This window comes from Berghia stephanieae, chromosome 1 (assembly GCF_034508935.2).
Source record: "Berghia stephanieae isolate SIO BIC M18660-M18661 chromosome 1, UCSD_Bste_1.3, whole genome shotgun sequence".
Lineage (NCBI taxonomy): Eukaryota > Metazoa > Mollusca > Gastropoda > Nudibranchia > Aeolidiidae > Berghia > Berghia stephanieae.
This window is the reverse complement of record NC_088360.1, coordinates 53,977,272-53,992,271: the sequence shown is the minus strand read 5'-3', so window position 1 is coordinate 53,992,271 and position 15,000 is coordinate 53,977,272. Positions and strand designations below refer to the sequence as shown.

The window sequence follows — 15,000 nt, the reverse complement described above, 5'->3', positions numbered from 1 at the left end:
TACTACTACTACTACTACTACTACTACTACTACTACTACTACTACTACTACTACTACTTCCTCTTCTTTCTTTCTCTCTCTCTCTCTCTCTCTCTCTCTCTTCCTCCTCCTCCTCCTCCCCCTCCTCCTCCTCCTCCTCTCTCTCTCTCTCATGAAAGTCATGGGGAGGCTTTCCGAAAGCCCCTACATCCCCAGTACTTTAAAAAAAAGGTTCCCTCATCCCAAATCTCCTACTAGAGAATTTTTAAGAGTACTGGGGATGTAGGAGCTTTCGGAAGTCATGTGATAATCGCGATTGGGCGATTGAAGTCTGCTACTTCTTCATCACTACTCAAAGCCTAAGTTGATCTATATATTAGTTATCTAGGGTCTAGGATGGGAATGGCGAGTTCAATTGATGGTTCTTTAATGGTCACACAATAGTTACCTTTGTACGAATAGAAGTTATTTTTCAAATCATTCCCGTGAAAATGATATGCTGACCATATGGGCTAAGAAAGTTGGTTCTCTACTTCTTTTAAAATCTTCTTTTGTAGACACATCCACTTATTACTATCCAGTTAACTGCCATATTCTGGAAAACATGTATTTAGAATTTGGCCAGAAAACTCGTACTTCAAACATGATCGATTTGATTGACCCTTATCTTTGCAAAAACTCTCAAACCTGGGACTTTGCGAAGTCTTAGGATTGGGAGATTTTAACAAGAAGAGGGTCATTTAAAACGATCGATATTTGACGACGTGTTTTCTTGTTAAATATTTTAATTACATGTTTTTCCAGAAATGGTTGGTTTAACGTTTTAAAGTTTAAGAAAAAACCCATTTCCTCAAATATTTTTGTTGTTGTTTTAATTGAAATTGAAGACGTTTAAAATTCAATTTTAAGAATCAAGTTCATACTGAAATAATGTAAACATTGCTGCTTGAAACTTGAAGAAATGAAAAATGGAATCAAAGCTTCAATATAACTTACGAAGATAGATAATGTGGTTTCGGGTTTCCCTTTTGCCATCAAAACGCTATTAATGTAAGACGATTGAACGATCATAATAACATATGAGGCGGTCGGTCGTAATATTATCAACCCTTTCAATTGGGAAATATATTGGCAGATTTAGATCTTTCATTTTTTTTACAAACAAACAAACAAACAAACACATAGACACACATAAACACACCAATCGTGGTTTTGAATCCTGATAAAACTTACTTTGAAGACACATTTACGAGATCTTTTTATATTACCCTTTAATGGATTCCGATTCTTGTTCAGTTAGAGGGAGGTAAGAGTAGACGGTTAAGAAAATTTTTAAAAATTCGATTGCTTCCCTATTCAAGTAATTTCTCGCCCCGTCTTAACGCTAATTCCTAGTATCGTTTATTTGAATTGCTATCGTGCAAACGATTGCTTGCCGAAGTTATTCTAAAAAATCGTTTGGTGTCCACATGCGTGACGTTCGAAATAGCTTGCTATCATGTGCATCGTGTCAGAGAAGCCTACAAACTGTTGTCCTTCAAAGCCAATAGGGCCCATGGAGCCGGAGTTCATCTCGATTTCTAAAGCGAAAAAGTACAATAGCAATTACTTACTTTCCTTTGGATAAGTACTTTTCGCCAGATCTAACAGACCAAATTACCGAATCACTACCAGGTGGTCGAACTATTTTTGTCCCTTTTGGTGTGAAGCGAGTGCTCTCTACCAAATGAGCTATCGGGACCCCCTTACAAACTGTAACTGATAAATGTTACTGCTTTGTCTTAGCAAAACCAGCTGTTAACGACCAGGGCAGCTAGATGGCCAGATTTCCTAGTGGCTAATTTCGCTTCAAAAATTGCCAAATAGAAGCTCACTATTAAAACTCTGACGCTCTTGAAGCACTCAATTGTTTTGACAAACAAAAAATTCGACTAGACTGAGAGAAAAAAAACGGCTTTTGAACATAATGGAGACACGAGTGTGTGACTAATTTGGATAAAATTGGCTGTGCAGGTTGGTCATCGTACAGCACTGATACAAACTGCATGGCATAGCCATTAATGGTTAAAGATTAGTATTATTTTTTCATGTACTCGAGTCATTGCTTAGAGTGCAAAATGTGCTCAAATGACCTACATAAACCGTGTTCAAGTTTCCGAAATATCCAACATGACATTTAGGTTTTTTTGGTACATCTTGACCCATTGTCATTGGTATGTTTACATCTTGCATAAACAAAATAGCACGATTATAGTTATAAAGCAATATCCAATCATCAGTTGGAAATAAACTGAATATGTAGATCGCTCACATTGAAAAAACACCTTTTTTTTCTTTTTTTTTCTGGCCATAATTTAGTTTTCAATAAATATCACTATTTAAGATGATTGTCAATTTAATCTAAGCCACAGATGTAGGTAAGGCTTTTCTACAATAGGAGATCATCATTTTACCGACATAAGAAGTAAGGATTTTCTAGCCAAACTGAGAAATTATGTCCGTGTAAGTTGCATTAGTTATTTTAAAGTGATGATTATTAATTGAACAATACAGAAAGTCATTCATAACCATGTCGTTTAAATAGTTAAATTAAAAAATTAAGGAACAGGCACCGGTGTAAGATAAAGACCTGAACAAGTCGTGTTTGAAAGATGCCAGACCAGGCACCTTTCATACACACTTGTTTAGTTCTTCGTTTAAATTGTTATCTATCAGAAAACCTAGTTGAAGCAATTATCGTTTCGTATCATCGCCAATGATGATGGGTACATCTTTTTATCCAAGGAAAGAGAAAAGGAGAGAAATTTAGTTTTATGCCTCGATAAATATTTGAAACATCCATCATACCTAATCAATACATTTTGTAGGATCTGGCCAACCCCCCCCCCCCCCAAAAAAAAAAAAAAAAAAAAAAACAAAAACAAAAAACCCAAATAAAAAATTAAAAAGCAAAAAAGAAAACAAGCAGACAGATTTGTGCCTTAACCGTGACAAAAAAGGAATCGATGTATGCATTTTTGTGGAAAGTGAATTTTGTTTCAAGGGTGTCTTAACCAATTCTTTTCTTTAAAAAAGCATTTAGAAAGTGGGGTTTTAAAGAGCGTATCTCCACTAAATGTGTGCTCAATGCCCTTTACAAGGGTCCCAAATCAACAGTCACATTGTATATAACATAGGACAAAACATGCAGCTGTAATCTGCGCTATAATAATTTCCTTTTCGACAGAAACAACGAACCCCCTCTGTTTGGTTATTATATTATACGGCGAAAAACTATCAGAAAAGAACCTTTTCCAAAGGCTGATCTTTTGCTTTGCATACACTGGTGCTCAAACCGTCGACCTACTTGTCGTAGCCCAAGTGTCATACCATTAGACATCAAAGCCGCACATAAAACCCTGTCTTCTAACAACAGAAGAAGCTTTTGATGGTTTTATACAACACACGGATATCAATTTTTACCTCATTCTTGTGCGGTCGTGAAACCATTCGGCGGCCGTGCTAACCAGATTCTCCGCGGTTTAAGGTTCATTGTGTCCAATGTGTACAATTAAGAAAGGTCGAAAGTCGCCACTGATGAAGCCTGACCGTCGCTGTTAGACAGGTTCGAGACCTTAATCTGTTTGCAGCTACCCTCGCATGAAGACAATGATGATAATAATAGTCATGATGACGATAGTAATGTGTTGTTGTTGCTGCTGTCGTTGCTGCTGCTGCTGCTGCTGCTGCTGCTGCTGATGATGATGATGATGATGATGATGATGATGATGATGATGATTGTAGACTTAAGTCCCACGTGAAGATCTCAGATCTGAATAATGGAAAGTGCCCAGAACATTCGGGTCTGTTAAGTATTTCTTTTAATACAAAAAGGACGCTTAAAAGGTGCCTGTTTGTGTATGCAACAGAATTTTTGTTCAATACAGCCCGCTGATGGAATAAATGAAACACTGTGAAGTGCATTATGCATGGAAAATCCATGGAATTGCGCTGCATGGGTATTCATATTTATTTATTTTTATTTCTTTGATTATTGTCACCATTCGTTCACTAAACACATTCATTGAAGCTTCAAATTCACAATCATTAGAAGGTGTTAATCCACTTCACCACAGACGCATTTTTGAAGCCCCTCTCGATATACTTGTTGTAGATTTGGATCACAAAAAAGACAAAGAAGATTTTACTTTGAACATTCTTTCTAAAGCTTTAATCAACTTTTAACACAAGCAGGCATCTATAACAAAAAGAGAAAAACAAAACGTTAGATGTACAAGACACAAAATATATCCAAAATCACCACATTCTCCGCGGCTTAAAATTCAAACCAACAGTATCATTATTTGGGTCCACTTCTTAAATTATAACTTCTCGTTCTAATGGAGGGAGTCTTGGCAGGTTTTATGACCGGTTCAGGCAGAGATCGAGTTTCTGGCAAAGAAATAGAATCGGGTGTATTGTCAGACACAAGGTTGGTAACATCGGGTGTTTGATCTGGAGCAGTGACGACATCGGGCTCTACAGACAACTTTGTCTGATTATCAGGGGTTAGATCAGAAGCTTTAGCACCACACGGTGTACCAACTGGCGTGGGTTCAATCTGCCTTTCATTTCCAACAGGAGCTAGATCCCTTAAGGAAACAGTTGATTCTCTGCCATCTGGTAAACGGACATGAGCGTATTGTGAGTTCGCTTCGAGTAGATCAACTTCATCCACAATCGGGTCATACTTTGATGTTCTTATATGGCGTCTGAGGTAAACAGGCCCAGGCGATAGGAGCCATGAGGGCAAGGAGCTGCCATTAGTAGAGCGACGAGTATACTGGAACATGCGTTCATGCGGTGTAGCATTTGTTTCAGTGCAGAGAAGCGAACGAACAGAGTGCAGGGAGTCCTGTAGAACCAGTTCCCACTGGTTGATAGACAGTCCTTTGGATTTGAGAGAGAGTGATTGCTTTCCATATTGTGTTGTTTAGTCGTTCCACTTGCCCATTCCCTCTAGGGTTATATGGAGTTGATCGGCTAGTTGCTATTCCTTTTTCGTGGAGAAATGACTTCAATTCCTCTGACATAAATTGAGGACCTCTATCAGAATGTACGTAGTGAGGCATGCCAAATATTGAAACATTTGGTTCAAGCAGTAAAGTACAGTGGTTGTAGTCATGTCGGCACTTGGGAAGGCAAATGGGAATCGGGAATATTCATCAATCAGAGTTAATAAGTATCTATTCCTAGTAGAGGTAGGCATTGGCCCCTTAAAGTCAATACTAAGCCTTTCCATTGGCTGGGTAGATTTGATGAGGTTGGGCATTTGTTTTGGTTTGTAAAATCTAGGTTTGATTTCAGAGCAGACTGGACATCCAGATGTCATTTTCTTTACATCCTAAACACTGTAAGGTAGGTTCTTTGCTCGTACAAAGTGAATCATTCTAGTCACTCCTGGGTGACTGGGGGCTTCATGAAGGTGTTTTAAATGGTCACAAAAAGCAACACTGCATGTAGCTCGAGAGAGTGCGTCAGCAGCATGGTTCTCTGGCCCGGGACGGTAGATTACGTCGTAGTTGTAACAAGACAATTTTCCACCTTTGAATCTTGTCATTTTTAACTTTCCTTTTTGCTTCGAATCGTAGATGAAAGCCACAGATTTTTGATCCGTAACAAGTTTGAAGTGAGTATTGATTAGGAAGTGACGCCACTTTCTGATTGCTTCCACAATTGCGTAAGCCTCCTTTTCGACCGAAGAGTGGTGTTTCTCACTTGAGGAGAGTGTTCGGGAGAAGAGGCAACAGGGTGACCCTCCTGGTTGAAAGTAGCTAAAATAGCTATGTCTGATGCATCGGACTCTACGGTAGGAGGAAGCTGAGGATCTACAGTTACTTGGACCGCTGTCTCGAGTTCCTCCTTTAGATTGTCAAAGGCCTGAAGTATTTCAGGTGGAGATGGGAATGTGGTGTTATTATTCAGTAAATGAATTTTATCAGAGAAGTGGGATATCCAGGGGGAATAATAAGCGAGCATGCGACATGCCCTTTCTGATCTTTGAGTGATGTAGGAGGCTCCATTTGGCGAAGTGGTGTTAGTCTCGAGGGATCGGGTCGTATTTCCCCTTTTGAAATCCTGTAGCCAGTAACATCAATGAGTTCAACACCTATCACGTTCTTGGATTCATTGAAAGTCAGTCCGTGTTTTTGAAGCGTTTTACATTAAAATTATGCTCACTCCAGTCGTCTCGACATACAGTTACGTTGTCCAAGTAAGCAAAGGAAGCGGAGAGATCTTCTTGTTTAATTATGTTGTCGATCGTTCTTTGGAATGCGGCAACACCGTTAGTTACACCGAAGGGGATTCTTTTGAAGTGATATAGGTTACCAGAAGCCTCGAAAGCAGTATATTCCATATCACTTTATTTGATAGGTATCTGGTGGTAAGCGCTTTTCAGATCAAAGGCACTGTAATACCTATACTTAGAGATATACTCAGCCATCTTATCCAGCCTCGGTAAAGGGTACGCATCAAGTAGAGTATATTTATTGATAGTTTGACTATAGTCAATTACTAGTTTCTTTTTGTGTCTTTCTCCACCCGTAACCAACAACATTTGAGCCCTCCATGGTGACTATGAAAGCTCGATGATACCCTCCTGAGGAGCTTCTGCACTTCTGACTCGATGAAAAGTTCGTCCAACTCTGAATGACGGCGTGACTTAGTAGCGATAGGTCTACAGTCTTCAATTAGATTCTCAAACAGAGAAGGAGCTTCAATATTGGCCGCTGCTACTCCAAGGATTTTGAGTGGGTTTTGAGATCCATCGAACGGGAAGCAGACTTCAGAGTGCTTACCTAAAAAATCATGACCTAAGATAATGTCAGCACAGAGATCAGGCAGGAGTGAAAGCTTTTGCGTATACATTCTCTTTCTTATAGGAAAGAGGCACTATACAATGGCCCTGCGTCTTTTTGGTGGGACTTGTCGACACCATGTTAATGCTACATGAAGAAGGGGTTACTTTCAGGCAGTTTTCTTTAGCGATACTAGAGTTAATGTAACTTTCAGAGCTTCCGGTATCCACCAAGGCATTGCGTTTAAAACCATTTACTAGAACAATTATTTGGGCTTTCTTTAAGCAATTGATGGCGGATACAGTGAGAGTGGTTGCTAGGTTTGGATTCCCTGAAGTCAAAGAAGAAGTTATAGCAGTTCTACGGGACTTTTCGGCACCGGCAGATTTACAAACTTTTGCAAAATGTCCTGATTTACCACATTTTTTACAGGTAGCTTTTCTGGCAGGGCAGGTGTTTTTTTTGTAACCGCAAAAGAAGCATTTTTCTTCACTGAATCCAGAGGCAGTTGTACTGCCAATGGCTTTATATTCGTCTTGTGGTTCGTCAACAGCCGCAGTTATCACGTCTGAACGGTATGACAAGCTCTGTTTTTAATCCATGTCTAGAGTTATAGCGTCCTCGAAAGCAGTGTCGAGATCGAGCTTGTTCTTTTCAAGTAGACGTTGGCGTATGTGAGGTGAAATAAGGCCACTGATGAAAGCATCTCTGATGGCTTCGTTTTTGTGAACTTCAGCAGTAACAGCTTGGAAATTACAGTCCTTGGCAAGATTTTAAAGTTTTTGTAGATATTGATCTAGCGTTTGACCAGATTGTTGCTTGCAACATGATAGTAAATGCCTGGCAAACACTTCACTCTTAGGTTTGTCAAATACAGACTCGAGTATTTTGATAGTAACTTCATATGTGTCACACTCAGCGATGAGTTCGTAGATAGAAGGACCGACGAAGTTTACAAGCGTTGCAAGTTTTCTGGAAGCTGTAGTGTCTTGGAGACTGTCGAGGAAGAAGTCGAATGTTCTCTTCCAGTGGAGCCAAGTCTTCAGCTCCTCGGGTGAGCTAGGGTCCGTTGTCAGGACTGCTGGTCGAAGGTGTCGGTCCATCGTAGATAAAAGTTGATTAAATTGTTGTAGATTTGGATCACAAAAGAGACAAAGGAGATTTTACTTTGAACATTCTTTCTAAAGCTTTAATCAACTTTTAACACAAGCAGGCATCTATAACAAAAAGAAAAAAAAAACAAAACGTTAGATGTACAAGACACAAAATGTAACCAAAATCACCACAATACTACTATCTATCTAGATACCTGTCTATCGATATCTAGCCAAACAATGCTTCTAAACCAGACGCCAGCTTAGATGGTCCAGAGCTAGTCAGTGGCCAGAAATGTGAATTACTGATTTTGGCAACATTATCGGACTCTCCACCCTTACTTGTGACTCTTGAATTCCGACGTGAATTTACGTTGCGTCTTTATGATCAATAAAGAAGACAAGTGTGATACCAAAAAAGAGGTTCCAATCTCATTGGAAGTCTATAACCAGTCTTCCGGAGGACTGGATACATACTTTATATAATTGATCTTCTGTTTCATTGTGATAGCATCATAATTTCTAGCCTAAATATATACGACTAGTCGTCAATAAAGATTATCCATCCTCGCTCTTTTACGCCCGTAATCTGAAGAATCTGCCCATATATCCTGCTACTAGAATAATTATGCCAGTGTATGATTCAATATGTGACCTATTCATCATTAGGTCTTCGATGCACTGGTTACGTACACACTTCCAATGGGTTTGGAACCAAAAGCGTAGAAGGTGTGACGTCACCACTTATCTGCCCTATTGTTTGAAATCACTTTATGGCTGAAAGAGAAAGTAGAATCTTCATAAAGCCGATAGTCAGTTTCTTCTTCTGTGTAAGTAGAGTGAAAGTAATGTCTGAGCTTTGAATGTTTGTGGATCTCTTGTAGGATTCACACTGTCCATGAAGATGGACATGAAGTGGAGTGCAAAAAAGGAAAGATCTTTAAACGGAAAACCCCTCGAACAGGGTTTTAAAACAAAAGATAATTCCGAGACATAGTTTTCACCGAGATCAGCCGGAGTGTAGCTTGGTAATTAAGAGATCAATTACTCTATATATCATACACCGTGTTTGTGTGTGTGTGAGGAGGGGGGCAGGGGGTGGGGGTGGGGGGGGGGGGGTTGTTCTGCGTGTGTGAGTGCGTGCGCCTAACCTGTAATCCCATATATTTATTGAATTTTATATTCTTTCAACAGTTTGTGACTACATCAACCATGAAGTTCATAGCTTTGTGCCACGTCTCTATCCTCAGAGGTTTCTACTTTTTTGGTACCAAAGTGGGTTCTCATCCCTTCGCTTTCATGATCGGGTGTTTGATAGTCTGTGGCTTTCTTGCCTCAGGAATGACAGAATTAAACCCCCAGAACGACATAGGTAAGTAGCTATTTAAACGTCTGATAATCAAACGCAATAGGATTCAGTAGTCCGATGTCACGTCCGCCCAGCAACGAGCAGCTTGGTTCTAAACAAAGCAAAATCGGTATTTTTCATTCTTCATGCTAGCTAGAACTTTTTCCCATGTCATGTGATCAGAATGTATAAAGGTCAAAACATGATCCGATTTATAATGTTTTTCTCCTTTAGATACACTTTTATTTCATAAGGGCGTCCGCCATTGCTCCGATAGTTTATAACCAGTTACTAAGTTACTATGCGTCATTACGAGGGGAGTCACGTCACGACTGTTGAAGCGTATTATGAGTTTAATTTAAAACTGTAGTTGTGGACGATACGTTGCTTTTGTTTCTATGAGCAAGAAATTTAGCTCAAATATGCTCGATAACGGTGCAGCACTGCGGGTGCCGCCTGTGTTTTCTCGATCTTTTATCCAAAGAAAACTTTTTCCTGCGATTGAATAAAGGGAACGTCATCAATTGTTTTTTTTTTGTTCATTTGAACGGAGTTGCGAAAAGTTAATAAAAAAAAAAAATGAAAAGAAATGAAATCAAAATTTTATATGTAGACACGCAAAAATAAAATAATACAAAAAAACAAAAGAAAAAAAATCGCACAGAAAAAAACAAAAAAAGTAAAAAACACAAAACAAGTTTTCCCCATTGCCTGCGGTAATAATCGTCTGGCAGAATAAATGCTCTATCAGAAGTTTTGTCCACCAAATATCGATCTAATAAAATGACGCTCATCTTGTCAAAAGCTCTCAAACAAAGGACTTGGATAAAACTGTTTTGAAACGGTGGGTTATATTTATACTAATTCTTACGTTATTTGTAGGACGGGACATTCCGCCTGTTAGCCCCATTAATTTCTTGATTTTTTTCTACAGAGATATCGCTGTTACCCCCCACCCCACCCCGCTCTTTCCTTGGTCTCACCAGAGAGCGTAGATAATATTCTACGCTCTCTGGTCTCACTCATTAACTCACTCATTCCCTTGACCTAATACAGGATGCAGCCTTCACAATCATGTGCTACACATCTCGGTTATTGGCCTTCTCTGTCAACTCGTAGACGATAGATCATTCCTTGATGTTATCCAGACACATTTTCCTTTGTCTTCCTCTTCAGCTACCCATTTTAAAACTGGATGTGTTGAGAGAATGTGAGTAGAGGACATTTTTCCTAATGACTCAACTTTGCGCCACCAACAGCGGGATTCGAATCAAGGATACACGGGTCAGATACGACATATACCACAAACACGCAGGTAGTTGGACGGGAAAAAAAATTATATGAGATTCCTTTCATTGGATCAAGGGATTTGGAATGTTAAGTAATATGGAAATTCTATGGAAATTTTTTAATCAGTTTCTATCAGTTAAAAAATACAGTTTTCACCCCAAACACCGGCAATCTAGCTCCAATAGAATGGCAGGGGTAGTTTCTCAAATAATAAAAAAAGAGTGGACAGGTACTCAATTTAGTCCACACTTATTTCTACAGTTTAAAAACCTATATTATCTGCTATAATTTTGATGCTGGATCGTCCGTCACGCTTTGTTTTATTTTTCATTGTTTAACCGAAACCCAAAGAAACTGATGAAAGCGAGTTTTCTCTCTATTTTTTTCCAACTTACTTAGTATTGGAGTATTTTTGTGACCTCTTGTCACCGCTTCATATACACTGTGCCTGTCTCCTGCACCAGCCACATTTTACAACCACTTGACAGTTGGAGCTTAATTCTAATTCCTTCTATTTTTTCTTATCTAAAATACATACCACAATGGAGTGTAAGCAATTTTTATTCCTTATCATTGACTTCATCTGTTAAACAGAAGTCCTGTACACCCCAAAAACATCAAAAGGAAAAGAAGACAAGGAGATTTACATAAAACATTTCGAAGTGAATGCAACGGATTACGCCGATTATACTTCAATCAATATACCGGTGGTTGCTCATCTCATATTTAGAACTCCCAAGGACGTGAACATTTTAGACGAGAGAATTATCAAACAAATAGAGGTAAGGCCTGGTTCATTTAACTCACTCAATCCTAGAGATTTTTGCTACTTTTCAAAATTGGAAAAAATGTAATGAAAATGAGCATGTACATACATAGTTTTATTCAACTATCATTAACATGGAAAACCCAAAAACATAAGCTTTGATACCACGCCTATGATTTGTCTCATAAAAATGTAATAAATAGGCATGGGGTAAAAGTAACCCGGGTAAACTACTGATATAGTCGGTGTTAGGGTTGATAACTCTCCCTGTTTGTAATATTTTCCTTCTGTTTGCAATTAACAAGGTAGATTTTAACCAATCAAAACAAGGGATTTGTAACACCTTCAAGCACAATAGGACAATCATAGTTGGTTGTTTATAAACAATAAGGTGAATGAAACCCTCTGTTACTTGTTATCATTATGGGACCCCCAGTTGGGTAATTAGTTCTTGAAAAGGATTTCTCAGTGAGAATATAAATGTATAAGGTTACACATCGTTTATGTCTTGGTTATATTGATCAAGCGGTAGAACAGCGAGTATTTTATTTATACAATACCATGCGTAATAAACCTGTGTATTCACTGCATTTAGCATTGTTTTCATTCAGAAGAATGTCCGAGGGGCGTGGTTATCATCATCATCATCATCATCACCATCACCACCACCACCACCACCACCATCACCACCACCACCACCACCACCACCACCACCACCATCACCATCATCATCATCATCATCATCATCTTCACCATCATCATCATCATCATCATCATCATCATCATCATCATCATCATCACTACAGTCATCGTCTTGATGATATTTTGATTTGTTATCTATTCATGTTTGCTTCTTTGCAAAGAATAATGATATGTGTCACAGTGCATGGCATGATCAGTCGGAAGATGTACATTTTGGACATGCATATTTGCATTTTCTGAAAGAATATCCTCCCTAGAGCATTTTAATCTTTATTTGAAATAAATCGGGTGATTTTTCATGAGGTTATGGTGAGATGTATGGGAAAGGTATCCAGCAATTTTTCTCAAATTTTGTACTTTTTCAACTTGACTAGATGTAAAAAAATATTTAGAAGTAAAATTAAGCTGTGATAGTTCCCGAAGATGTACAAAATGGGTTAATTTAATAATTTATGACAAGAACTCATTTTTGATCAAAATGGACCTTCTAACTAAACTTGGCAATATCTCACCAAACCTTTTCACCATCCGACTGATTATGTCATTTACTGTAACATATATCTTCATTATTTTTCATTTTCTCTATTCTCTCAAGGGCTTTGTAGGGATAGTATATCATATTGAAGCACCTGACTATGACTATGAAACCAATTCACAGCTAAAATTAAACTACAGCTCATTGTGTATGAAGAAACAAGGCGTTTGTGTTTACCCGTACGCAATTGCACTAACTTATCAATTCAGGTACAACGATGATAATAAAAATAGTAACCGTAATTATAATGTAATGATAATAATAATGATGGTAACATTAATACTGATGGTAATAATAATAATAATAATAATAATAATAATAATAATAATAATAATAATAATAATAATAATAATAATGAATAATAATAATAATAATAATAATAATAATAATAATAATAATAATAATAATAATAATAAAAATAGTAGTAGTATTAGTAGTAGCAGTAGTAGTAGTAGTAGTAGTAGTAGTAGTAGTAGTAGTAGTAGTAGTAGTAGTAGTAGTAGTAGTAGTAGTAGTAGTAGTAGTAGTTGTAGTAGTAGTAGTAGTAGTAGTAGTAGTACTACTACTACTACTACTACTACTACTACTACTACTACTACTACTACTACTACTACTAATAATAATAATAATAATAATAATAATAATAATAATAATAATAATAATAATAATAATAATAATGATCTTTGCTTTATACCCAGAGCTACCGAGTTCGATTCCCACATCGCTGTGCGGTCTTGCGCTAGTCATCTTGCTCTAGCTCAAATCTCGGCGTTAAACTTTGACGAACGCCTTGGTTATGCAATTCATTTCTTGAAATGGAAATAAATGACATGTTTCCCCCTTTCTCATGTATAACTCAATATTTTCTGTCGAATTTCTTTATTGCTACGATAATATATAGTTTTTAATGCACCTTATAAAATAATTAAATGTACTGTTTCATTCATAATTCTTTAGAAACAACTATAGATTTGCACAATAATTATTAGATTTAATAAACATTTTAAAGTTGTTGATTTTTATGCGTCACATACTTTTTGTTATGTCGTTGCAAAATATCAATGGCTATAAGTTATCAGGGCTTACCCTATGGTTATGAAATGCATCATTATACCGCCATTATATCTTCTATTTCATCAGTCATTTACCACTCATTTATGTTATTGCTAGTTTACACCCTGGCTATACGAATATAATATTATATGCTAGTATAATGCTATTAATTATATGTATATGAATATACGAATATTTATATATATATTATGTATATATATATATATATATATATATATATATATATATATATGTATGTATGTATATTGTATTACAAATCATTACAATTTCATTGAATAAATTAATCTTTTCCAGAAAACTGGTAAGAGAAGGAAAAATCACTTATCCATTCTCAAAATATTACAAAGATGAGGATCTTTCAATTGTCATCGGACAACCCATTCTTGACAAGTCGAAACCAAATCAAACAATATTACTTGGCGCCCACTCTCTTTACTTCAAGTTCAACTTGATGTATACGACTTCTAAGAGCAGTTTTGTATGGTTGAACATATTTTTAGAAGTCATGAAAAAGCAACTGCCAAATTTTCGAAATGTTTCCCGAGAACTTGATGTTAGTCGTGACTCATTTGTTCTTTTTGTCATTTACTATACTTTCCATAACTACCATCACAGTCACGACTACTACCATCAAAACTACTACTACTACTACTACTACTACTACTACTACTACTACTACTACTACTACTACTACTACTACTACTACTACTACTACTATTACTACTAACAACAACAACTACTACTACTACTACTACTACTACTACTACTACTACTACTACTACTACTACTACTACTACTACTACTATTATATTATTATTTTTATGGTGACGATGATGATGATGATGATGATGATGAAGATGATGATGATGATGATGATGATGATGATGATGATGATGATGATGATGATATGATGATTGATGATTATTATTATTATTATTATTATTATTATTATTATTATTATTATTATTATTGCTATTATTATTACGCCATCGGTGCAGCGGTGATGTAATACCTTATAATTTTATTGTTGGTGGAATTCGCTCTCATTCCTCAAGGTGGGAGGACGGTGATAATAGCAAACATTTGAATGCAAGACAAAGTGGGATGACGACGTTGTTAGCGTTGGCTGGAGGACAAAGTTTGAAGATTTTAAACAAAAGATAAGATTTTGGAAAGACGCCTTTCTTCCTAAAAAACTGACAGTATACGAGGATATTCGTCAGTATTTGTTTTAAAATTGGTTTTGTTAGGTATCTCTTCAAAAATCATATTAATTTATTCGTTGTTGGTTTTGAACTCTCTCATTTAGTTTTATCCAATGGGCATGCATAATGTAGCTTCAAGTCATATAAATTCAGAATACCATGTTTTGC

General features: G+C 37.0%; 3 protein-coding genes across 5 annotated transcripts in view; 1 reads left to right on the top strand and 2 right to left on the bottom strand.

Annotated features, from left to right (window-relative positions):
* The window catches only part of LOC144977666 (patched domain-containing protein 3-like), a 44,964-nt gene that overhangs the window by 380 nt on the left and 29,584 nt on the right, over positions 1-15,000 (top strand). The window contains exons 2-5 of one of the 3 annotated variants that reach the window (XM_078923108.1): positions 9,107-9,284; positions 11,145-11,332; positions 12,614-12,762; positions 13,922-14,180. In XM_078923108.1, the coding sequence (XP_078779234.1) occupies positions 9,125-9,284; positions 11,145-11,332; positions 12,614-12,762; positions 13,922-14,180 (756 nt within the window). In that variant the 5' untranslated portion in view covers positions 9,107-9,124. Of the gene's footprint in view, positions 1-9,106; positions 9,285-10,462; positions 10,576-11,144; positions 11,333-12,613; positions 12,763-13,921; positions 14,181-15,000 lie in introns of those variants that run through there. The other 2 variants (XM_078923115.1, XM_078923124.1) reach the window with 2 other exon arrangements.
* LOC144972540 (uncharacterized) lies at positions 4,836-5,578 on the bottom strand. The gene is made up of 2 exons (XM_078913909.1): positions 5,396-5,578; positions 4,836-5,150 (listed from the first exon to the last, which is right to left on the bottom strand). Exons 1-2 carry the CDS (start codon positions 5,576-5,578, stop codon positions 4,836-4,838), a joined length of 498 nt encoding a protein of 165 aa, XP_078770035.1.
* On the bottom strand, positions 5,659-6,376 carry LOC144972480 (uncharacterized). Its single transcript, XM_078913777.1, has 2 exons — positions 6,224-6,376; positions 5,659-6,096 (listed from the first exon to the last, which is right to left on the bottom strand). Exons 1-2 carry the CDS (start codon positions 6,374-6,376, stop codon positions 5,659-5,661), a joined length of 591 nt encoding a protein of 196 aa, XP_078769903.1.

Excerpts from the sequence above, each read along its gene's own strand:
- LOC144972480 (XM_078913777.1), bottom strand. The coding sequence starts at position 6,376 with ATGGAATATACTGCTTTCGAGGCTTCTGGTAACCTATATCACTTCAAA. Across the intron at positions 6,097-6,223 it reads CCTTTGCTTACTTGGACAAC|GATTTCAAAAGGGGAAATAC; the intron begins GTAACTGTATGT and ends TACTGGCTACAG.
- LOC144972540 (XM_078913909.1), bottom strand. The coding sequence starts at position 5,578 with ATGACAAGATTCAAAGGTGGAAAATTGTCTTGTTACAACTACGACGTA. Across the intron at positions 5,151-5,395 it reads TGACTAGAATGATTCACTTT|TGCCGACATGACTACAACCA; the intron begins GTACGAGCAAAG and ends TGCCTTCCCAAG.